Here is a 25,964-nt window from a genome sequence, read left to right on the forward strand (position 1 = left end):
AAAAGGTAAGACATATATGACTGACTATATTGTGTGAAAATGCTGCTATGGCTGCAGGGGCCTGGTGCATGGGGCGCTGTCTGACGCGGATGCCTGCAGGTCCCTCTCCCACCCTGGTTGCTGCCACCACACTGAAGCCGAAGATGGCGTCCTCACTCAGTTCTCTCACCAGGAACTTCCGCTCCGACCCCGACACTACCCAGGACCGCCCCTGTCCCCCCTTTCCGCCCACACTGGTACTCTCCCAAGGCCGGTCAACGCCCTCACTGCCACCCACACCGGCACCTGATGCCCATGTTCTCCCGCCGCTGACACCTACACCTATATCCTGCAATAATAATCACATGCTCTCACTCACACTTGCCATAATCATTATCATTTATATACAACACCCACATAAACAGACAGTATGGATGCAATGAAAGAAACAACACATGAAAAAGAATGGCCACCACAGAAAAGTAAATTACCTTGGTACATGCACCTCGTAACTGGATGCAATTATAATGCACAATCAATAAAAAAAAAAGAAGAAAATACATGCCAACGCACCATATCGTATCCTACACTAGTTACAACACTGAGGTATGGTGATGGTGCTGTACTGGCCTGAGGGTGAAGGTGGACTGTATACTTGGTGATGACTCCATTGGGTGCGTCTGGGGGCTGCCATATCACCAAGACACTCTCACCATCTACCGCCAAGGCTTTCAACGCCTCCACTGGTCCTGGCACTGCAACACACACCAGGCTGCTGCTAGGGGTACTCTGTTGGCATAACCTAACATCTACACACTTGACTATCATCTTGACACTGCAACATTTCTGGTTTCTCACAATCACTGTTTGTGAACTTGCTTTTAACCTAATCATCACGACGGTCTCTATTCAGATGAATTAAATCGCTGGCAGTAACTAAAAAAATATATATATATTCAAGTGAGATTGCTTCCAGTCCTTTCATTACATGGGATGTCAACTGAGCTGAAAATTCACCTGGCTTAATAAGAATAAAATAATTATCCTAGTGAATCAGTTGAGTCTATTCCTGTTGCCTTCCATGGATTATCCGCGGCAGACGGATGAAAGTTTGACACCACTGGTTCCTAAACTTATACAATCAACGTACAAACACAACACAGACTCTCTTCTCACTATCCTCCCTTACTGTACCCACTGCCATGCCTTTCGTTGCCATCTCTGCATTGTGGTAATCCATGGGAGCATCTCGGGTGACCTACCATCCTCCTGAGTGATGCAGTGGACGGGTGAGGACCTGACACCTTGTCCCTTTCTGGTGTACGCAGCCACGGTGATGCTGTAGTTGGTGTAGGGTGACAGGGTGTCCAGGGTTATTGAAAGGCTGATCACACTCTTCTCATGCAGGTTATCTGGATCTGAACGTCACACCAGTTGCAGGGACAGAGGGAGAGACATGTCGGTAATGTGATCTGCGAGAGAATGGTGTCTGGGAGATGTGTATATGTGGTAGTTGAGAGGGTTGGTAGACAGAGATAGGGAGACCGACATGATTGTTTTTAGATGGGAGTGGGAGGAGATGAAAGTGGAAAACAAGATGTCGACAATAAGTGATAAGAAAGACAGCTTAGGTAAGAGTTTCTGATGGTATGGAGACTGTGTGGGAACGGAAAATGACTTGGTGAAGACAGAAGTACAACATATGTGTACTGAGTGACAGGATGAGTAAAAAGATTGTTAAAATACAGGGTAAAAGACTGATAAGGCAGAATACTCGTTGAGGAAGGGCAGAGGATAAAAGGAGTAAATGAAAGGGACAAAATAATGTAGATACGGTTGTCTGTCTAGCTGAATGTGATATATTCCTAGCATATATGAAGACAGTTCACGCGCCTTACAAAAATCACAGCAAAATGATTACTCACGAAAGAAGCGTGTCGAGTATATGGGTCGATAAAACAGCTTGTAGCCCTGAAGGATGCCGTGGATGGCAGCTCTGGGCGGGGCAGACCACTTCACCAGAAGAGAGGTGGCGGACATGCTGTTACACTGAACCTGCCCTGGCGCCTCACCTGGCACTGCAGACCACCAATAACAGTATTAGGACAAACTGCACTACTGACCTAAAGGTGCTTGTGACACAGCATTCCCATGTTTTAATTAATCAGGTACACAAACAGTATATTTAAGTGTTTATTTCCTGCTTTACTAAAGTACATTCCCATATTCTTAATAGGAATATTATTTATCCGTATTACATGCCTGATGCACAATAAATAAAGAATTTATTATAATACTGTGTGCACTTCTCTTAATCTCTCCATTCCCAAGACGTCCGCCACTGTTTTCTTTCCCTCTCCATATAGTTCTCTTCAGGTTAGGAGGGCCTACGAGTGGCGAAGGGATTAATAAAGCTTGTATTTAGCCCTACCAGTTCTGAAAGTCTCTCGTATCAGAAATAAATTGTCTGAAAGTTGCAAGAACATGACGACAAAAACTTCCCCTGACTGAATTGATTTTAAGTACAGCGGTGACCTTTGAAAGTTACAAAATACAAATATACAAGAAAAGTATGACATTTGACGGAGTGGGAGAGTTATTGTGATGAGTGATGATTTGTGAAAGTAAAATTGTTTTATTATGTGAGGTCAATGTTTTCGTTCGGTGTGTGTGTGTGTGTGTGTGTGTGTGAGAGAGAGAGAGAGAGAGAGAGAGAGAGAGAGAGAGAGAGAGAGAGAGAGAGAGAGAGAGAGAGAGAGAGAGAGAGAGAGAAATAACTCAAAATGTTTGTATCAGATTTTAAGCCAGCTTGTTGGAAGGTTAACGGTGAGGCTAATAGCACAAGGGTCAATGTTGCAAAGGTACAGCAGATCAAAGTCTGGCCTTGCAACATCAATAATTTCTTGCGATTCACACCAGGCGGAGGACAAGGCAAGAGCGAGATGGATCATATGTTGGTCCCAGGGCAAAGTCATAGTTTTGGCCCGTGTGTGTGTGTGTGTGTGTGTGTGTGTGTGTGTGTGTGTGTGTGTGTGTGTGTGTGTGTGTGTGTGTGTGTGTGTGTGTGTGTGTGTGTGTGTGTGTGTGTGTGTGTGTGTGTGTGTGTGTGTGTGTGTGTTTATGCAAGGAACAAGGAATCAAAGGCCAGGAGCCCGCAAATCGTTCCTTCCAAGAAAAAAAAAAAAAAAGAGAGAGAGAGAGAGAGAGAGAGAGAGAGAGAGAGAGAGAGAGAGAGACAAATTCAAGATCCGTTCATTTCGAGATACCTATAAACCAAATATATAAAAGCTTTGAAGCGAGTTAAACCAGACTACGTGAAAGTGTTAAGGATCAATCAAGGGGAGGACTAATTTATATCTGAGAACAATACGCAAAAGGTCAAGGCCAAAAGGCAAGATCATTTTAAACATTTTCTGTCCAGTCAGACCAAGCTTTGTGGAAGACTTCAGGATAAGACATAGACAAAGGGATTTGAATTTGATAATAATCACTCCAAGGTCAAAGTCACAAGGTAAGTTTAAAATTGAAGATCGAATGGTTTGGTTGAATCACCGTCCTATTTGAACCATTCTTGATGAAAGATTTAGGAGTCAGTCAAATATTCAGTAATTTAATTATCAGAGCAAACAGAGGTAAAGAACACAGGGTAGTCAAAGGCTCAGCACTTATACCCATTGGTGGGCGTGGATATTGCATTCTATAAACGCTACTTCTCTGTGTCTATGTTTGTCACTGGTAGAGCCGCCTGTATGTGATAATGCTGAACATATGAAGGGACATACGACCAGCCCGCACCCTATTAAATGGCCGCCCTGTCGTGGACTTACACCAGGAAATGAGTATATTAACTCCCAAGTCACAGCATCAACAAAATGTGAAATACGACAGTAAAATAATTTAAGGCTATGTGCAGTGACTTGATAGTGTTTGAGGCTGTGGCGTAGTACTGACCATCCTCTTCAGTGGCAGCTGTGACTGGTGGTGTGCTGGGCCCGGCACCAGCTGTATTGAAGGCCTGCACAGTCACCATGTAGGGGGTAAACTTGCGCAGGTCCTGCAGTGTTACTTCAGGCCGGTAGAGCACCGCAGCTGACGGCTCCAGATTATGATAGCGGAATGGCTGTGAAGAGTTGGCCACCTTGTAGCCCACGTAATAGCCCAGCCCTTGACGGTGGCTTGATCCAGCAGGGGCCTGTCATAGCAACACAGCTGTCACACAAGCCTCGGCATACTTAACACAGTTCTCTTTATCTGATATTATATTACCACAGATGACACAATATAGAACACTAATTAAATGTAATTCAGAAAGCATGCACACACCACAGGCAATCGTATGAATATGTATTAACAAAATATTTATGGGATTGTGCTCAATATAAATATGTTTGAAAAAGTAAAAGATGTCAGGATCATGATTCTGAAATGTAAATAAATAAGACATGGCAATGTTTCCCACCGAAATAAGACGTAACTATTTTCTTCCAGTAATAGTATGTAAACTTTATTAAACTGCAAGAATTCATTTAACTGCAAAATATAGGAAGTTGAGAGAGTGATCTGCAATTTGTCTGTGAGAATAAAATAGTATTACACAGTGTGGTTGTGGGACTGACCTGCGTGTGTGTGTAATTGTGAGTGAGGTTGTACTGTAATAGGGCAGTGTGGTTGTGAGACTGACCTGTCGTGTGTGTGTAACTGTGAGTGAGGTTGTACTGTAATAGGGCAGTGTGGTTGTGGGACTGACCTGCGTGTGTGTGTAATTGCGAGTGAGGTTGTAATAGAGCAGGTGGTTGTAGGACTGACCTGCCATGTCACCCTCAGGCTGGTGGAGGAGGCAGCCACCACCCTCACATTGTTGGGAGGCAGTGTGGGTGGTTCGTGGGTGGTGGACACCCTCACCTCCTGGCTTGGCTGGGATGAGCCCACAGAGTTCACTGCCACCACTCGTACCAGATAGACGTGGGCAGGGGCAAGATCAAAAACCCGTGCCCATTCTCTGCCCACCTCTTCCGATCGCATATGACTCAAACTTGCCCACGAGTCTGTCGTTTGTACATAAGAGAGGCGCATCATCCAAGTGTAGCTAATAATAGCCTCGACATTGTGCTATTAAACCAACTGAGCAACTACGTTATAAAACACTTACTCAGGTACAAATACTGCTGATTTTATTTTGTCTAAATTCGATATCATCCATCATATTTCCTGGTCTGATATCCTGCTTACCCGTGCTGTTGATGATGAGGATGCGGTACAGAGTGATGGGGGAGTTGCCATCGTGTTGTGGGGCAGCCCAAGTCAGGTTAATGGCACGGGATCCACTGCCCACCACCCTTGGCGTCCCTGGCACACCTGGCACCTCTGTCATGGAGGCTCGGTTGCAAGTACACCACACGGGTTAAGAATAGAAAACATGTCGAAGATCATTTCAGATTTATAGACTTTCATCGTAATCTCATTGTATGAAATTATGCGAAATTTGATGACACAAGTTTGTCCTTGAAATGTCCGTAAAACTTTCGAGCAAAAGAAGCTGGGGAGAGAGGTGAGAACTGTGGAAAAGTGATGCAGAAATAACAGTTTTTATTATTTTGCAAAGGGGAAATGAAATAATATTTAGGGTAAGCAGAAAAAAAAGAGACTAGAGAGAATAAAATATGTACCATGGAAAACAGCTGATGTAACTATCTCTCTATCTATATACCTAGGCTGCTTCCCCCAAGGAAAGGGAGGTAGCCGAGACAGGACGACACACTCCCCATTTACTCATCCATTCAAACACATTCATTCGCATCTTAGCCCCAAATGGGAGAAGGGACATATCCTCACCGCACCACACCGCACAAGGGTCAACTGCGCAGTGCAATCAGTGACATCCGCAGCAGAGCCCGACAGCAGAGCTGGTTTACCCCTGCCACATCATAACAGACCCATCCCCTTACCCGCACCTAACCTGACTAGCTGATCAGACCAAATGCGGGAGAATATCCCCTCAGGGCTGCGTCATCATTTACTCATTCACAATTTCTCTCCATTTATTTCTGTCACGCACAGCCTCTCTTCCTTGCTCAACAGACATCCCTCTCGCATCCAGCGCTCTCTTCACACTGTCCATCCATCTTATTCGTGGTCTCCCTCTCAGCCTCACACCTCTCCCATCAGATCTAGTTATCTCATTATCCATTCTCTACATATGCCCAAACCATCGCAACACCCTCTGCTCAACTCCACCAGCCATCTCCCGAACAACTCCAGTTCTCCTTCGCACTTCATCATTTCGCACTCGATCCATACGCGTCACTCCACACATACTCCTCAGACACCTCATCTCCATTACATTCAAACTTTTCCTCTCTGCTACACCCATATTCCATGTTTCAGCCCCATATAACGCAGTCTGTACATATGAATAAGTAAAATTTAGGGAACGCTTGGCAGAAGCGTAAGGGAGTAGGATGAAGGTAATTTGGAGCAGTGTGTAAGCAAAGATGTATCAGTGAGTTATGTTAAAAATAAAAAGCTTCAGCAGAAGTAAAGTTAGTAAAATTATGGAATAAATATCAAGTGACGGGAATCAGAGTCAGTCCTCAACATGAAGCCTCCTCCATTAACCTCCACCATGACTATTGTCAGTTAAAATATTCTACCAAATCTTCGAATCCCATATGGTCATCTTGCTTGTTTTATGCCTCCTCCTCTCACTGTATCTCTGGGTTGTATGATTATTATCTGTTCTACAATGGACGTCACCTGCCTACATCCTCCAATGCATGTGTTTTGTAAAGGTTATCACCAGTTATTTCCATATGTTATCGTGAGAGAGAGAAAAAAAAAACTTTATCTCTCCGCACGACATCTAACAAGGCACTCCATGAATTTTTTAGACTCCACGTTTCAGGTTTATGAATTAGAACAGGAAGACGATAATTATATGCCCTTCTCTTTCTCTACAAAGACAATTGCTCATCCGTCATTCATGTACGGAGACGCACCACATACAGCACATCTAAGCAAAAGGGAGTGGATTTTCGTATGATCAACTCTCCTCCTCTCACTGATATTCGTCAGCTTCTCTACTGGTCAGTTTTGCATCCCTCTCTCCCTTCCGTGGCTCTTATCCTGGTAACTCTTTTTCTGCACACTTTACTTGCATTCCAGACCCATTACGACAGACACACAGCAAGCCAACCATGAAGTTCCACATTCGCAGCCGTTTTCTGTTCAGCTATCTAGTGCACGAGTCTGCCAGTTCTCTCAGTCTTACTGATGCAAACATTCAACTTATTCGTGGCACATACGAATTCTAAGTCTGTTCTTCTCACCGCTTATATCCTCTGGCCTTCGCTCTTCACATGCTAGGTGGAATTTTGGAACATGAAACGCTAGAGGAGGTCCAGGAAGACCGCGTGTACATTGTATTGCTCCCATTTGCACAGTGTTAGAAATACTGAATTTTGTGCTTTTATTGCCTACGTCAGTAGAAAAAAATATTCAACATTTTTCTCAAAGGCAGCATTGATAGAGAGGTGGCGTGCAGTCCTAACGGACCCTGGTTCGAATCCCGGCTGGGGCAGGGAACAGTTTAAGGATTTGAATTTCATTAAATCAGGCTTTACTGATCTACCAGAAGACCCGCCGACATGTCGTAAAAATACCCCCGCTAATACACCAGTCCTGTGTGAGACAGCCCTAGCATGTATTCAGTGTGGACGGTGGGTGTTGGCGCCGAAGTGGTGACATGTAGAGGTGTGTGGTATGTAGGAGGACTGCTGGGCCTTGATAGCAGGCTGTGAAGCCTATGCCCTGAGTCGGACACATAAAAAAAAAAAAAAAAAAGTATTTGGCTCGTATCTCTGTGTTACTTGTTACTTCCTTAGTGATCAGTATCTCGAAATAAAACACTCACACCCACACCCACCAACACACCCACACACACACAATAATTGCTAGGCTGGTTACAATGTGATTCCATGACATTCGAGAGATTATCTTTAGCAAAAACTAAAAAGGTTTTCCATTCATATATTGTGGACTTATATATTGATCAAATACAACCAAGGTCATGGATCACCAAATCCTTTAAAACAGTAAGTGGATAAGTGGCACCATTCACACATTCCCTGGGGACAGTTTCACCCCGCATGATATATGAAGGGGATAAATGAACTGTAGCCAAGAACTGGAAGAAAACCTTAACAGTTTTATCTGGAAACAATCAATTTTGCTAAATCGGATCACTATTTTTTTTCTTCTGTTCATAAACAAATACTTTGCTTATTAAACGCGCTGTCCCTTTCCTATTCTTTGCTTAACTTTGTTGACACGAACTGGAACTGTATAAACCATTTGCTCTGAATATATGTATGGTTCAACACACCCATGCTCTTTATCCCCTGGTTGATTGCGGAAAGGACTGGAGATATATATTTCTGAAAACCTTTTAATAAAGAGTCGTGAATTTTAGATAAAGTGTTAATAATAATGTATAATATCTGTACATTCTAGTGCACAAGTTGTTCTTTGTTACATAATTTGGTAAAAACTACGTATATCTGCCGCAGCCATAGGGGCGGCCAAATACTGGGTGTGTCCCTAACTGTGTCACGCAATCACTAACTGAGCCACAGTATTGCTCTGAAGGACGAAATATGAACTTCCAGCCACAAAGGTTTATGAACATCGCTCTTTCACTTCCGTCATTTTCGGCCACGCCTAAATTTGCGGCCAAAACGAGTATGTTTCCTGTGTCACACACACACTGAGTCACTGTACCTTTTCGAGAACCTAATGGGATGGGAAGTATAGGTGTGTCTGGTGTGTGTGCGTCTGGGACTTGTTTGGGGTGTGTCTGAGATATGAGTGGTGTGCATCTGGGCTGAGTCTGGGGTGTGCTTGAAGGGTGTGCCCAAAGGCAAAGGACACCTTGGGTTATAGTGGGACAGTGGATACAGCTGATGTGCATGCGCCTATCAAAGTTAGCCTTTGTGTTGCTATAATTGTAATCCTCAATCTAGTCAAAAAGAGTAGACAATACATATTTTAAATTTCTAATTAGATGACATCCGAGAAACTCACTGTAACTGTAACATTTACATTTGTACTAAAAGCTTTATTGACTAGTTCTGGGAAAGCCGACACCTACTGGCCAAGCACAGCCATACCATCCACTTCTGTGCATCCAGAAGAGACTGTGCTATTCCCTGGATTTGTATAATAATACATTACCTTATCAACAAAGCTGAACCATTCCAGACCATTGCCTGTAATATTATAGAAAGTAAATTTATGGCCTGCATGTGTTTTATTTTTTCTTTCACTATAAACGTCTAATTTGCCAGCAACACATTCGACTATTCATCATCATAATCATCCAAAGCAAACCAAACAACAGTTTTTACTCTACCTTTCACAGGTCAACAAATTTTCATCAGGGCCGTTTCACTCGACTTTTTTTTTTTTTCCTTTGCTATGCTGTCAGCACCCACCAGCCACTCACCTTGCACAATTAGGTTGAACTTTTTGGTTGCGTTGCCGTAAATATTGGATGCGAGGCAGGTGAAGGTACGGGAGTGGTGGCGGGTGTCGGTGGCCAGTGATAGCACCGACCGGTACCCCTCGCCCTCCCCACCCTTTTCTCCGACCCCTCCCCCTTCTCCCTCCCTCCCCACCAAGCCCCGGCCGTGTGATGATTCCATATTGGCTGGTGCCTGGGGTGGAGGTGGGGAGGGGGGTGACGGGGCTGATGAGGCGTTGAGGATGGTCTCGCTGATGGTGATGCCGGTGTGGATGTCGCTGCTTACCTGCACAGTTGCCATAAATGCATAATGCATAAATCGATAATGCATAAATACATATTGCATAACTCTATAATGCATAAATACATAATACATATGCAAGTGGAAGAATTCACAATAGTACTGCCTGTGTTAATGATTCATGTAAATAAGAGTATACTGTATATTTTGAAGATCACCAGTATATTTTCTGTTGTTATAAATGTATGGTGACCTACCGTTTGTGTTGGTGTGCCTGTGGTCCAGATGGTGGTGATGGGCAGGTCCCCAAAAGCCTCACACACCAGCCTGGCCTGCTGCCCTGCCGTCACTGTCACATTCTCTTCTGTCTTCTCGAACTGTGGCGGCGCTGTGTGTCATGGCTAATGATTACACCACAACACTTATAGACGTCGGGTATGGTCCATGTAATATCACAGAGGTATTAGTATTGCATTCAGAAATTGAAACTTTTTTCTGTACTGGCTGGTAATGGAATGTGGTTGTTACTTACCGTTGACGGTGACGGTGACAGACTTGGACAGGTTGGGTCCCACACCATTTGAGGCCGAGCAGAGAAATTCCCCTCCTTGGTGACGCCTCACCCCCGTCACCACCAGGCTGTTGTTCCTCTCCACCCTGACCCGCCAACACCCCCACCAGATAAAGCAACCGATAACACTTGTGTATAATGTACATCATTATGGCACCCTGACCCCCCTCACACACCCTGTAGACATAGCTCCCAATAACACTTCCGTACAGTGTACATCAGTATGACATATATACTTCGAGTAGTAACATAGATTCGTAAAATTCTGTAAAGCAGGTATATTATTATGAATTTATAAAACACTTTGGAAAAGTAATTCCCATATACCACAAACAATACTGTTAGCTCCTGACCTAACATTGTCCCCGAATGTGGTGACAGGACGGTACTGCCTGGGGACGGCGCCCTCGGCCCGCCTCCAGGTGACAGTGGGCGGGGGAGAGCCGTGAGCAGCGCAGGGCAGCACCAGGTCCGCCCCTACCACCAGTGACACGTCCTGGGGCTCCCACTTCCACGACGGCGCCACTGAGTGTGTCAGTAGCCAGCAGCAGGGAGAAGTGCAAGGGTAAACTGTATTACTACTTGACAGCACAATAACAGCACCAGTACATGTCAAGGGCCAGCATCAGGGAGACGTGAACGAGTAAACTGCAGTGGTAGTTGCCAACACAGTATTAGCACTAGTGTGTCAGCGGCCAGCAGTACAGAGAAGTGATGGGGTAAACTATGGTGTTACCTGACAAAACACTACGAGTATCAGCACTAATGTGTGTGCCGCCAGGGGCCAGCATTGCACATCCATACGAACATCCATCCCTACTCAGTAACAACACTTCCTTACGACCTCCGTCTCGTACTCAAGGGTTTGTTCTTCCTTTCGCCTGAGACCAGATTTAGTGATCAGTAACATATGTAATGTTCGGCCACGTGAAGGCATTCGTTGCTCTTGTGCAGGAAGCATTATGGAACTCGCTAGCGATATCTGGCACATCAAGGCAGTCCGATAGTTTATGGGAGGGAACAGACTGACAGACTGACAGATAGATAAGGCAACAGAGAGAGAGAGAGAGAGAGAGAGAGAGAGAGAGAGAGAGAGAGAGAGACAAACAGACAGAGTGGCAGACAAACAGAGACAAAACAGAACACAACACACAGAAAAAAAAAAAAAATACGAAGACAAATCTCTCTCATCAGACACACCAGCAGAGACACCGACTATACTCTGACATACACCAGTGCTATTCAACTGCTCTAGTAACAAGGGCGCATTATGAAACTCAGATTAACAAAAGGGTCATACATTATTTTACATCTATTTTTTCACTCAGTTTAAACACTTATACACAGAATGAAACGAGAAATTCACCACATTATTTACTTTTACATTTTCCTCTTAATACATAAATAAAAAGAAAAACAAAACTTTCTGTTTTATGCTCCTCCCATCTGTCAGCCGCGCCTCTTGCCTGGAGCAATATGGCCGCCAGAACGGTGGCTTCAAGCTCAGCGTCCCACGCCGCCTCTTTCATCTAAACCTCTTTGGTGTCCCTGGCGCCCGCGTCATGGAGTTTCATAGTTGTACAGCCAGGTAAGATATTTTCTGGTAAGCAAACAAGGTTGACTGTAACTGATGTTTCTGCATTATTCAATTTCTGCACAATGCATTCGATGCGTCGGGCTATGATACGTTGACTTTCATTCAGACTTCTGAGTAGCTGCCGATATGTTTGTGTACTTACGTGTAGCAACGTTTCCTTCCTTCCTGGTAACATCTTCAGACTGATCTGATGGCGGGTGGAGCGAGACCTCATTATATAGCGGGTGCAGTTGTATGTCACCAAGCGACTGGTCGGCCAAGAGCGTGTGATGGAAAGTGTGCGGCTGTTTCACTGGAGGAATGAGTTAGCCCACCGATGTTTATGATCTTTTGCATGTTGTAAATATTCTACTTCTGAGCTGATTCCAGGTTTCAGTTCGGAAATGTAAAATGCTTTAAAAAACATGAGTCCACGTGGGTCTTTTCGTGGTCAATTACTGCGGTACCTTTTTCGAGGTGCTGACTTGTGAGGGAGGTGCCATGAATAGTTCTGCAGTGATTTTTTTTTTTTTTTTAATCGATCCGTTCTGTAAGTGACATGTGCGACGCCTTGACAGTTCAGTCCTCGTCCTTCCTACGTAGATATGAGGCCCACAGTCCTCACTTGCTGGAAGCAAGTATATCTATCTAAATGTCTCTCTCTCTCTCTCTCTCTCTCTCTCTCTGTATTTATGTCTATCTATCTATCTATCTATATCTATGTATGTATGTATAAATAAATAAATTATATATGTATATATATATATATATATATATATATATATATATATATATATATATATATATATATATATATATATATATATATATATATATATATATAGATATATATATAGATAGATAGATAGATAGATATATAGCTATATATATTCTAATAATACTTTCCTTCGTTCTGTCCTGTCCCTACCCTTGTCGCGGAAATTCTCATCGAAATTGTTTCTGTCAGCTGCACACCCTTCTCCCCTCCCTGTGTCCGCGTCACCTACCCATGACTACGAGGCTGATACTCTTGGCATCTGAGGCGACGGCGTTGGTGGCGGTGCAGGTGTAGCGGCCCCTGTCCTCCTCGCGCAGTGACGTGAACAGCAGCACACTCGTCTGCTCATCCAGAGACCTGTGCCCACACCCCCGAAGTTACAGGACTTTTGACATCATACTCTTAAGCCATTACAAAATGGATATAGAAAAATAATCACTACGGAAAAGAGATAAAGTGGAAAATAATTAAAATATGCATAATGTACTCATGTGTATCATAGACACGTGTGTGTGTGTGTGTGTGTGTGTGTGTGTGTGTGTGTGTGTGTGTGTGTGTGTGTGTGTGTGTGTGTGTGTGTGTGTGTGTGTGTGTGTGTGTGTGTGTGTGTGTGTGTGTGTGTGTGTGTGTGTGTGTGTGTGTGTGTGTGTGTGTGTGTGTGTGGTTGCGCGCGCGCGTGCGTTCGTACAAGAAACCTAAACATGCAAAAATTCCGTAGTGATGAATGTTTTATAAAAAAAAAAAAAAAGCCGGAAGATGATAAACAGAAAAAAAACTGTCTGCAAAAATATATATTTTTTAATGTCTTAAAATGAGGTGTACCTGTATTTCCTACTCTGTTTTTTTTTTCTTCTAAATTTATTTAACTAATTCCATTATTATGAGAAAAGGGGTTGTGAGCTGGGAGCGGAGCAGCTAAGTGACTCTGAACAGGGCGACAAGAAGGTGAGTTGTTTGTGTCTCAAACAACTCACCTTCTTGTGGTGTGTGTGTGTGTGTGTGGTGTGTGTCTCAAACAACTCACCTTCTTGTGGTGTGTGTGTGTGTGTGTGTGTGTGTGTGTGTGTGTGTGTGTGTGTGTGTGTGTGTGTGTGTGTGTGTGTGTGTGTGTGTGTGTGTGTGTGTGTGTGTGTGTGTGTGTGTGTGTGTGTGTGTGTGTGTGTGTGTGTGTGTGTGTGTGTGTGTGTGTGTCCCTTACGGGACTGAGGCGTCTAGCAACAGATAGATAGATAATAAAAATTAAAAGTATGTTACTCATTCTTATAGCCCTACGCAAAGGATACAAGAGAAGCAACCATTTCATTAATACAAACTAAATCAGACTGTTTCTAAATATTGTCTCCTCATGACTAGAAATAGCTTTAACTGATAAGCACTACGCAGAACCGTCAGTGTGTATAGTTATAAAAGACAGGAACAATGAAACTGTAGAGAAATAAAACCGAACAGAGGGATAATGATGGCGTTGTACGGTGCTGGGAAGAACCGAATGCTTAGGAACTGGAAGTGAATGACGGGGAAGTTGTGGTTAAGGGGAATAGAAGGGAAGGAACGACTTGAGGATGGTGAACGAGAGAGTCAGGTAAAGTGACAGGAAAGGGAGTGCGACAGAAAAGAAAGTTCAGGGAAAGGGTAGGGGGAAAGACAGGAAAAATCTGTTAGAAAGAAAAATGACCTGGCTAGATTCAGAAATAGGGAACAGTTAAAGAAGAGGGGACGGGATCGGTCAAGCAGTGAAGGGAAAGAATTGGTTACGAGTTTACAATAAAGACACATAAACAAGTAAACCAGCTGACCTGACGGAGATGGTGGGCCCCGGCGTGATGGGCCTGCCGTCATGTGTCCAGGTGAAGGAGAGGGGCAGGTCACCACGCTCTGCCACACACAGGATCCGCGCGCGGGACTTGGCGGGGAAGGCCGACGCCAGAGAAAACAGCCGATCATCTATCTCGGGCGGCACTGAGACCCCAGGGAGAAAGAAAGGTAGGATGGGTTAATAATTTTTCAAGTGGTTACACCCACACGCCCTAATGGGAGAGGGTTATGTGTCTATCAGTCCCTTGGCAAGGTTATGGAGAAAAACTTGATGGGTATGCAACAAAATCGGCACAGTGACTGGGAACCATCTGAGGAACAGGCGATTAGTTTAGGCATGAAAAAGGTCATGGGTTACTGGTCAGGGGCAAGGTCAACTTACACGGCTTTGATCGAGTATTAACCAAACTTTCTGTGGAGGTTTGAGAGACAGGAAAGGATGATGTGATTCAATTTTCAGAACAGCAGATCAAAGGCGAATGTCATAGAGCTAGGTTAATACGAGTATCTCAGCCTCTAACTCAGGTTTGATTCTATGTGAGTTATCTTGGTGGAAGGGTTTACGGTTGGTCTAGGGTGAATTATATTTTCATAACAATAGGGCAAAAACACTGTTCACATAATAACTGTCTGTCTATCTATTGCCAGACGTCGTCATCCCGTAAGGGGTGGCCACAAACAAATTGCCTCCATGTCGCTCTGTCCCCCACCATTTCACTACCTTGCTCCCAGCTCACACACCCCTCTCTCATATAATAAGGACAGGCTGAAGAACATCTTACCGTAACCCAGCCTCATCTGTATGGGGCACATCTTTTAGATATACGGTGGCGAGGTGGGTTCACGTTCCACACAGATGAGGGCGCTTTTACGGTACGGTGTTATTCAACCCTTCGTTAGTATATACATAATTTACCAACCATCGTGACCGGAAGAGTTTAGATTCACTACCACCCACACTGACATGGGTCGGGGTGTGTGGATCTATAAAGAAAAACGTCATAATTACGTGACGGCCACACATCTTATAAACCTGCCGTGCCGATATGGGTTCGAGTCCCACACAGATGAGGGTGCTTTAGGGTGCTTTAAGGTATAATGTTATTCAGGACAAAGAAAGTTCAGAGAATAATGTAGACTTTAATACTTGTTATCTGAAATGTTCCAGACATGGTGCATCGGTTAAGAGTGAGGTAAGGATGCAGTAATTTGATACCGGTCCTGAAAGCAATCAGGTCAGAGGCACAGACCACATTCAGCATTTCGGCATTAGGGCAGTTCCACACAATGGGTGAGTACCAAGCGTGTCTCAGCACAGTGCTCGTCTGTTCTGAAGCATGGAAACGAATCATTCTGTAAACAGTTGCCCAGATGAAGGAAAGTGCTTCAGTCCATCACAAATGCAGATAAAACTGACTTAATTTTGTATCACTCTACTAAAAAAAAAAAAAAAAAAAAAAAAAATCATAGCTGGCCACTGATCATATGAAAGGGCATTAGAACCGAATGCACGGCACGGGTGTTCTAGTCTCTGTCTGCTTCATTGTGTTTTCATTCTAATGGCTCGTGAGGGCACCCACCATCCACTTACTCGGTTTAGTACTATTTCCACGTTACTCTACACTGAATGACAACCCACATGTTTCCCTGTAAACCAGGTATTCATTTACTACTTTGGATGGCAACCATGCAATCAAATGACGCCTGCTAATGTAGGAGGATAAGGTGTTCCAACTGGATGCGGTTCATAAGGACTTAAGTTCGATGAGGGTTTGGGGTTAATTGAATACATATCCTACCTCTTGGGCGAGTGATATGGCTTACCTTCGCCTTAAACGTTTGGGCTGATAGCCTAGCCCCGTATTGACATGCTGCTGATGGGGCTAAAGATTTAGAAGATAGATGGACTTTTTCCCCCTGAACTGAAGTCATCTTTATCAAATTTCTATTCTAAATCGTTTCTTAATAATAGTACGTAGTTTTGCTTTGACAGGCAGATCATTTATGGTTTAGGTGAATGAAATGAGAGACAACTCTTTACTTCAGCTGAAATTTGCTATGCAAAATTCTTGCCTGATGTGGCTTGTAAAGTTTCGCTGCTTGAGGAGCCCCGAAGTTTGTTTCTTCTCAAATTTTCAACCATTCCTGGCATGCCATAGCAGTTTGAAACAGTCACGAAAGTTGCCTTCCAGTGGCACCAGAATTTTCTCCCAGAATGAGCCAAATATAGCTGAAAAACGCCCAAAACATTTATATTACTTTGGAACAGAGCACAGAAACTTGTTCCCCTCGGTTATTTGGGTAATCATGACATGTCATTATATCTGTTTGAAACTGTCATGAAAATTACCTTCCAGCGAGACCAGTCATTTTCCTAAAAACAGGTAAATGCAACAGAGGAAGGCAAAAAGTGCAACGATGGTGTCACGAGTCGGTGCGATTTTATGTCTAAATAAGCTCGTGACATTAACTTTGGTGGGAAAACCGCGAACTCTAGTGGAATCCCAGTATTCATCACTCAGTCAACTGCTACGTATTCACCCGGTCGGGAGTGTTTTCAGAACAATTTTTCACTCTGTCATAAATGATCGTCTTTGTGCGAGACATTAGCACTTCCGCTGAGCGATTTATTATGGGCGTGTTTCGCTCATTCTGGCCATTAGCAATGCGGCTGGACACTCGCCTCTTTCCCAAGATTTGAAGTCAGTCAAGATTTGAGCGCCGTGAAAGCAGGTTGGGTCCAGTGCGTAGCAGTGCCGCCATTGTCCAGTTCCTGAATTTCCACCTAGCGTGATTGGCAAGAAATTCAGCGTGTGCAATGTCCTTCCTCAGTAACGACACCCAGTCATCCGCTTTGTCCACTTTTCTGACCAGTATTTTCTTTTCGTATTTTCCTAGGCTTAAGAATTTAGCTTTTGAGTGTTCGAGTGAGTGCAATCTCCTTATCTGAATTCATCTTGAGACTCATGTAACTTAAATTTATTTTATTGTAATCAATAAATTTAACAGTTCTTTTTCTTCAGCTTAATGTAATGTAAACTCGTGTTTTATTTACCATATTAAGCTTATTTCACTTATAGCTCCTAGTTTGCATAAACGCTTTGCTATTCATAACTGGTACTTAGGCCAGTTCTTTTGTATTAAGCTTAAAATTCGTTGTGCAACCAGGAGTTAATGCATCAGCAAGAACCTGTTATCATTAATAGCATTAGTTATTGATTGTCAGGGGTGAAGTCACTTTCTCCAGAGGCTAACGGTACTAACAAACAGCAATTGTGAGGAATTAGTCTCTGCTGTGTACTGTTGAGAAAGTTCATAAATTCTCGTCCTTAGAGAATCGGCGAAGTAAGTTGGCATAAAGGAATCATTGCTTGATTTTCACAAGACAATTCATTGTCCTGTTCTCCGTATTATTGAAATATTAACCTTTAATAATATATATACTTTAAAAACCCTGTGACAGATGGTCGCTCGGACACCCTTCATACCTATGGTGTGGACGCCTGTTTCTTGAGAGTAATAATTAATATTAGTCTTTTTTTTTTTTAAATAACAGAACAGAGGAAGGAAAAACAAATGAATAAAAAAAAATAATCCATACACCAGATTACTGGTGTCCTTTGTTCATAAAGTATCTGTAACAGTTAGACTTGAACAGCTGTGGGTTGAAGTTTTGAGGGAAACAACTCTGGGGAAGCGAGTTCCAGAGAGATGCAGTTCGGGGAATGAAAGAGTTCTGATAGGCAGGAGTTCTGCAATATGGCTGAGTGACATTCCAGTCATGAGCGCTACCAGATGTCCGTGTAGCACGAGGGAAGGCGTGGAGAGGCGGCGCAATGGACGCAACTTCGTATGAGCATTTGCTATAAAAATATCTGTAAAATAATGAAAGGAAGGCAACATTCATTCTTACATGTAGGGGAGGTAGTTTATTTGTAATAGCAGGGTTGTTAATGATTCTAACAGCTTTGTTCTAATTTTGTCTGGTTGTTTTAATGCAACCTCTCCACATCCATTCCACAAGGGTTAGCAGTATTCAAAGTGAGAGCGTACAGGACTCTTATAAATTATAGCTAACTGCTCGTCAGTGAAGAAGTTACGGATTCTGTACAATAATCCAAGTTTCTCTGAGGCGGTTTTAGCAAGTGATCTGACATGGGAGGTCCAGCTGAGGGCATTGTTAAGTGAGACGCCGAGAATTTCAGTACTTTTGGAGATGGGAATATTTGTAGCATTGAAGGTAATATACGAATCTGGCAATATTTGTCTATTAGTAAATTGTGCAGTCTGAGCTGCAGCAGCTAAATATACTGAGCACACGGTGACTGTCTGGGACTGTGGTAGGTGGGGAGAACAGTGTATCTGCTGCCTTGAGCAGGCAGTCTATCAATTTCATATAATATTCAACATTTTCAATAAACACTGATTTGATTAACTTACCAGGAAATTACTTTTTTTTTTTTTTTATGAGAGGAAGAAGGAACCAAAGGCCATGAGCCCGCAGTAACAGTTCCCTCCAAGAGAAAAACAAAATACAATAGAGAGCCAAATTCAAGATCCGATCATTTTGAGATGCCTGGACACACTGCGTTTGAAAGACTGGAGATCATAGGCAGCAGGAAATACAGACATAGGGAGACAGTTCCAGAGCTGACCTGTTGCATAAATGAAAGACTGGGAGTAACGGTTAACTCTTGCATTAGAGAGTTGGACAGAAAAGAAATGAGAGTTTGCTGCCAGACGGGTGCTACGCGCCCGTTGTAGAGGTGGAGGAATGCAAGCAGACAGTTCAGAGGAGCAGTGACCATTAAAGTAGCGATAGAAAAGAGATAAAGATGCAACAGTGCGGCGAAGAGACAGAGGTTGAAGGGAGTCAGTAAGAGGAGGAGAGTTAATGAGACGAAAAGCCTTTGACTCCACCCTATTGATAAGAGCTGTATGTGGGGAACCTCCCCACACATGAGAGTTGTACTCCACACAGGGGCGGATAAAACCCCTGTATAGAGTCAACAATTGTGCAGGGGTAAAGAAAGAGCGGAGTCGGCTTAGTACACCCAATTTCTTGGAAGCAGATTTTACAAGAGATGTAATATGATCTTTCCAAGATAAGTCCCGAGTAAATGAAACCCCAAGCATGCAATATAATTTGCTCTGGGAAACACCAGCGTATTGAGCACCTTAAAGAATGCTCTGAGTCAGAACCGACCTCTTATTTCTTTTTTAGAATAAATGTACAGGTTTGTTTAGTAACACTCCGTTTAAATACTGTTGTATGTGTCATTCCATAGTGATTATTGCTGATGGACAATGCAGCACAGATGTCGTGAGCCATGATGTGTACCCACCCATGACATTGACCTGCAGGTTGGCCCTATCGGAGTTGTGGGCCGCGGTGGCGACGCAGGTGTACTGGCCACTGTCAGCCTCACGGGACACCTGGTGCACCTCCAGTGTCCCATTGGCATGCACCTTCTGCCGCTCCCACACCGGCAGCACCACGCCTGGATGGGTGACCCCCTAGCCATGTTAGTCAGCGACGCCAAGTAGAGTTAGGAAGCACATCAACTTTACCACATTTCATATTTATCATGCACTCCCATGATGTATTTTTAAATTTTAATCATGCTACCTCTTGACTATTTTTACAGCTTAAGACAGACCTGTGTTGGTGCAAAAGTAAACGAATCCCGCAAATAACCCCTCCACTTTGATATGACCGTTCTAATATACAAGAAACCTTTAGGAGAAAACAGGAATAAAAACAATAATGCGGCATCAGAATCACACAACCATTAATCCCCCTGCTATCCTACACATCTGGTATCTTTTGGCAACCTACCATTCCTCTCCCAGTAGATGGAGTCTATGGGGTAGCCGGCCACGATGCAATTAAAGGTAGCCGTCTTGCCGGCCACAACGCTGACCGGCTTCATTGGTCTGATGGTTGGAGGCCCACGCACGTCCAGCCGCCCACTGTGGTCAGCCCGTCCCGCCCTGTTCCTGGCTACACACCTCCACATCCCACCGTCCGCCACCCGCACTGATGAGATGTTGACATGGCTTTCCACCTGGTCGCCATCCACCTGCAACTGGCACACCTCCAGCACGGACAATAACCAAAACGAGGGTGGACACGTAACGAAATGAGAGAAAAGAAGCAATTACTGAAAATATGATGCAATATTGTAAACCTGGTTCACGTATCGAGTGAATAATAGACAAAAGTAATTGCCTAACTAAATACAAATAAATCTTACGCCTCTCTCCGCGATCGTTTAGTCTATACTCTTATTAACACAAATAAAATCTGTGTGTGTGTGTGTGTGTGTGTGTGTGTGTGTGTGTGTGTGTGTGTGTGTGTGTGTGTGTGTGTGTGTGTGTGTGTGTGTGTGTGTGTGTGTGTGTGTGTGTGTGTGTGTGTGTGTGTGTGTGTGTGTGTGTGTGTGTGTGTGTGTGTGTGTGTGTGCAACATCAGTCAAACACACTTAGCAGACCAAAGGTGACAAAAATAAACAATGAGATAAAATTGTATCAACTGGCGAACACCAACAGTTTTGATATTTGTTCATAAACTGACAACGAGGTAGGTACAGATCTGTTTCTTGAATTAACAGTCACCTTCCATCCAACGTCAACACATCGACGAGGTTCATCTGCCAATCAACCCCCGCTTCTGTACGCACATGTGAACACTATGTTTCAAATAATATCCAAACAATCGGAACAACCACCTCCAAGGGTGAAACATAAGTCAAACTGAATCTCCTTGGGGGCTCAGAACACCCTGCAGACCTGCCTGGCTTCCTACATTAACCTTGCTGCTAATGTTACCTTGTGGTGGACAGTGATCCTGGGGTCGGCTGTGGCGGCTGGGAGACCCTGCAGGCTCCAGGTGACGTCAGGTGCAGGTGAGCCCTGGATGATGCAGGTGAGGGTGACGGCCGTCCCTGGATTCACCACCTGCCTGCCGCTGCCCTCAAATACCTGAGGGGCCGCGTCTGCGGGAGAGGAAAAGGGCTATACAACCCCTTGAATATAGTGACATCTTTTACACAGTTATTCTTGCTACCACCAGACGACTGTATCCAGCTTAAGAGAGGCGAGTGGCTGTTAAGGGGGTAGCGAAGGCTATATGCAACCCCTACAGTTCGAAAAGTAATAAGAATTAAAAGCATCAGGATTTGGCAAGAGTACGATTAAAAAAATATATATATGTCTCTGAGCTGATGGCGTTAGTCTAAGTTTTTGGAGGTCGGTCGTTGATGCTGTAATTGAGACTACTAACTGTTGTAGATCAGAGATTTGACACCCCTTTTTAACGTGACAGCGTTCGGACTGACTCTATCAGATTCGTTTGTGTGAAGCAACAGAATATGGCGAAACTTTTTGGCGTATCAGATACAGCCAGGATTCCAAAGACTTGAATGATGAGTGAATGGAAGCGTGGCCCATTGGACTGGGCAATCTTGGGCTGTCTGGACGTTGCTACTCCTCACCCAGCCCTAAGATGGGAAAGGAGGTCCGAGTGATGATAAGTCAATAATTAGAATAAGTTCTGATTAATGGGAGAGACAGCAGTAACTTTTGCCAAGAAGTTGTGGTTATTGAAAGTTCATGGAGTGTGACAGACAGCACTGGTAATCGGGGGGAAGTTAAGTAAAATGAAGGCTGACAGGCAAGTGAGTAGAGGCAATTCTCAATAGATTGTGGTCTGTAGTTTATCAATCACAATTAACGGGTATTAATCTTACCTCTGGATAAAATGGTGGCTTTCCTTGATATTACATCGAGTGATAATGTCAGCTGACGAAAGAAATATCGCTGAACACTAGGAGTTATGTATGAACTGAAAAGCGTCACTCCGAGTTACCAAAGGTTACAAAGGGTGGAAATGGATGGTATGATTGCTACCCTAGAAAAGATGGCCTAAAACACTGTCCCATGGCTTAGGAAACGCATTTCTAGTTTGAATGAGTGTTGGAGGGCGAAGGTAGAAGTAGGCAGTTGGTGTCATGATGTTCAGTAGTGTGGTTAAGGCAGTGGTAAGCGATGCAAGTGGTAGAAATGGGTTAAGTTGCAATGTTAAAATAATGTTCATTGTTGGCAGGGGGTGCAATAAGGTTCAGCAATATTCTTAGGCAACGGTGTCCTAATGAAATGGTGGTGAAATGGGTGAAAATGGTGTGTGTGTGTGTGTGTGGTGTATGTTAATTCAGAGTGGGTGTATAGTCGGGTCCTGGAGTCGTTTTACCCATGCCATCCTGCTCTCGCTCATGTGACAACGGCGCACAGTGTCTCCAATCCACACCCCTTCTCCGTCTCAGCTCTTCCCTCTCCTTACCACTCCCATTAACTGCCTCCCTCCCCTCTTATAACGTTGGCCTTGCATTCTAAGCACAATGTAGTAGCTATAATTCATAATCTTATTAAATTTTCTACTCATGGCATTGCTCTCCACACAGCATCAAAGTGGAAATTAATTACAAGCTGGGATATCCGGCCGAAGTGAGAATGAAGCGGCAAAACAACTGAACTGCAAGGATACGAACACTCTAAACTTTATGACTACTGACTGGATGATCCCTTCAGCTCCTTCTCTTCTCCCCCTAGATGCATGTAAGTCAAGGACCGCCGGGAGATGGAATAATATCATCATTACCCATAATACACTAGCTGGAACGTTGGATTGCTTCATTCCCCTCTTCCCTTCGTCTCCCACCCACACTGATTTGGAGCTTCGCTTTCCCGTTCTCCTGACCCCCCCCCCCCTTCTCTCCCTTCCCATACCTCACCCCTCCATCATCGTGCCTCTTCCACCCCGCCACCATTTTCTTCTGCAAAGGCAGTATATAGTGCAAGTAACACCATAAACCCCTCATAGGGACCCCATATTATATTATAGCCTCTGTGGATCATTCAACTGCATGTTAATACGTCGATTTCTTGTATCACACTTTTTAATAAGAAAATTCTCTGCTGTCTGCTTCCCACCCACACGAGTAGTGCGCCACTGCCACATGCACCAGAGAAGGATGGCAGGGGGTAACAGGACTTCTGGAGCAGACTGTACATGGTGGCTGAGGTGTGTCACAGCTTTGGTTAAATCTGTGCTTCTGTGACGACGAATATATGTACGTATGTCATATATATAGTTGTGTGTGGTACTGTTTTTTGAAGCTGAGAGTGTGGTAATGCAGCTGCTAAAATAGTGGAAGTTTTGGCTATTTACATTATGTTGGAGTCCTGGCCGCATATCTGAGTGCTATAGGTGGACTAAGAGCCATTCCTCAAGATTGTGGGTGAGATGATAAAAACTCATGATACAAAGAGAAATACAAACATCGTGGTTGTGGAGGAAAGACGAAGAATGACAAAGGATGAATGATGAAAGAGACAAGGCTGATGAACACAAAGGAGAGAACAGATACCAGACTGACAGGTGAGAGGAGAGCGCCTACGGAGAGAAGTGAGGAGACAAGATAGGGGGGAAGGATGAACAGAAAGGTTAGAGAGAAAGGGAGGTGTGGGGGAATGATGAAAAAAAAAAAAAATGGGTCTAATAAATACCTGGCAAATATATGAATAATAAACTCATACGGCCAAGGAATGGGAACAGACATAAGCGATGAGAACACTACTAACAAGTAGGAGAAGAGGCAGGACAGGATAACTTGGGAAAACCTGTTATGACGGTATTAATCACTGGGTATTCTGAGACACGGGCATCCCTAGGGAGTCCAGTTCCATTAGTCAGGGGGACGAAGTAGTAATTTAAATGCAGATGCTGGTGGAAGGGAGGCAAGGAGAGATGCAATGAGTAAGGAAGAGACAGTAAGAAAGAGAAGCAAGAAGGAAGAAATAAAGGAGAGAAGAGACAAAGGAGAGTGGACGGAAGGAGGAAGGAAGAAAGAGCTAACGTTGGTAGGAAAAACAAGAGAGATTACTTAGACTGATCTACGCGATGTTATAGAGAAGCTACCACCACCCACTAACTGATATGCCAGTAAAGTCATTAACAAAGGAGTCATTAACAAAAAAAGAGCATACAAACCAATATACTGACAGAATGAGGTTAGGATGACTATATATATGATGGAGAAAGAAAATGAAACAGTCTCTCCTAGAGAGGAGCACTGAATAGCAGTATACAGTGGAGATGAGCTACAGTATTAACATTTAGCGAAGCTGGATAAGCTGCTGGAAACAAACAACTGGTAACAGCAAGTGTAAGTGAGAGGATGTTTGTTGCTTAGTTTTAGTGTTGGAATGAGCTCGCACTAATTTTAGTCTTGATCCTGTTTTTCCTTTCTCAAGTCTAGAATTGTACTTGCCTGTACTAGAGACTACTTTCCTTTCCACGACTATCATGGTACATATTCCTGTTCGTTCTGCAGTCATCCTTGATCTCTTCCAACTAATTTTCTTTCCTCTGCCTTCCAATAACACTCGTTATGCTGCATCTGTGTATACTAACTTCCTTCTCCTATCTCACGACCGTATGTCTGTTGCTTTTGTCCCGTCAAATCTCTTACACCCGTGTCCGTCCTTTGTCCAGTCCCTTCGTCTGTTTCCTACATTCCTCTTCAATATCCTTCCTGTCACAGCTGTCCCTTGTGAGAATGTTTTAGTGCATAACCTTTCAGTCAAGACTATTGCTTCTGCATGTTTTTTTTTTACCCTCCACCTGACGAAGTCAGAGGAGGGTATTGTTATCAGTGGGAACAACAAAAATAGGTGACATAGAGATTTCCGTTCCGGAGCAAATCTCAGAAAGTATAGACTGCAGAGTCCTGAAATTTTACATAGTTATATGTCTTATAGTGAACTGGTTCCTTTTGATATGCAGAATGCTGTGTCTTCAGTAGTATTTTTCTTAATAAAAAAAAAAAATAAAAATAAAGATTTCAATGCGACCTGCGTAAGGAATCTGAAGCCAAAACTCAGAAAGTATTCATTATAGAGTAATGAAATTTCACATAGTTAAGTGTCACATAGTGAACTGGTGCCTTTCGATAAGTAGAATGCTATGTCTTAAGCAGCATTTTTTTTTTTAACAATAAAAAAAAAATTAGAGATTTCAATGCGACCTGTTGTCTCTGTGCTATACGGGGGGGAGGGGGGGAGGGCCGTTATGCGCTTGGTTAGGTGTGCAGGGAGGTGGGGGGCATGTGCTTGGCCACATGGGGTGTCGTAACCGCTTAGCATTGCCTGCCTATGTTTATATTTCACCCCTACTCCCACCGCACCCGTTTTCCTTACTCACATAGACCATGCACATTACTATTATTTTCGTACCCCGTCATTTGTTAGTGTTACCTGTCCAAACATTCCTGTCAAGTTACTCGAAGCTTCTGGTCTTTACACTGACCCAGACTATTGCTCCATCAAGTCAAATTCTCTCTCTACTTACCCAGCCCGTCAACACGATGCTTTCCATTTCACATAACCCTGAAATCTTTGCACCTATAAGTGTTTGCTTTTATTTTC

General features: G+C 43.7%; 1 protein-coding gene across 1 annotated transcript in view; it reads right to left on the reverse strand.

Annotated features, from left to right (window-relative positions):
* Window positions 1-25,964, reverse strand: part of LOC145411727 (cell adhesion molecule Dscam1-like) — a 124,413-nt gene that overhangs the window by 56,282 nt on the left and 42,167 nt on the right. Inside the window, exons 9-24 of the mRNA XM_080281737.1 lie at window positions 21,309-21,475; window positions 20,317-20,560; window positions 19,823-19,978; window positions 14,459-14,621; window positions 12,892-13,019; window positions 10,662-10,833; window positions 10,270-10,394; window positions 9,995-10,125; window positions 9,479-9,782; window positions 5,209-5,343; window positions 4,786-5,024; window positions 3,931-4,171; window positions 1,905-2,057; window positions 1,242-1,397; window positions 582-734; window positions 26-315 (exon numbers count right to left, since the gene is read on the reverse strand). Coding sequence (XP_080137863.1) covers window positions 26-315; window positions 582-734; window positions 1,242-1,397; window positions 1,905-2,057; window positions 3,931-4,171; window positions 4,786-5,024; window positions 5,209-5,343; window positions 9,479-9,782; window positions 9,995-10,125; window positions 10,270-10,394; window positions 10,662-10,833; window positions 12,892-13,019; window positions 14,459-14,621; window positions 19,823-19,978; window positions 20,317-20,560; window positions 21,309-21,475 — 2,957 coding nt within the window. The remainder of the gene's footprint in view (window positions 1-25; window positions 316-581; window positions 735-1,241; window positions 1,398-1,904; window positions 2,058-3,930; window positions 4,172-4,785; window positions 5,025-5,208; window positions 5,344-9,478; window positions 9,783-9,994; window positions 10,126-10,269; window positions 10,395-10,661; window positions 10,834-12,891; window positions 13,020-14,458; window positions 14,622-19,822; window positions 19,979-20,316; window positions 20,561-21,308; window positions 21,476-25,964) is intronic.

The sequence above is a fragment of the Coenobita brevimanus genome, chromosome 11, assembly GCF_032717465.1.
Source record: "Coenobita brevimanus isolate Jiangsu-jjx chromosome 11, ASM3271746v2, whole genome shotgun sequence".
NCBI classification, from domain to species: domain Eukaryota; kingdom Metazoa; phylum Arthropoda; class Malacostraca; order Decapoda; family Coenobitidae; genus Coenobita; species Coenobita brevimanus.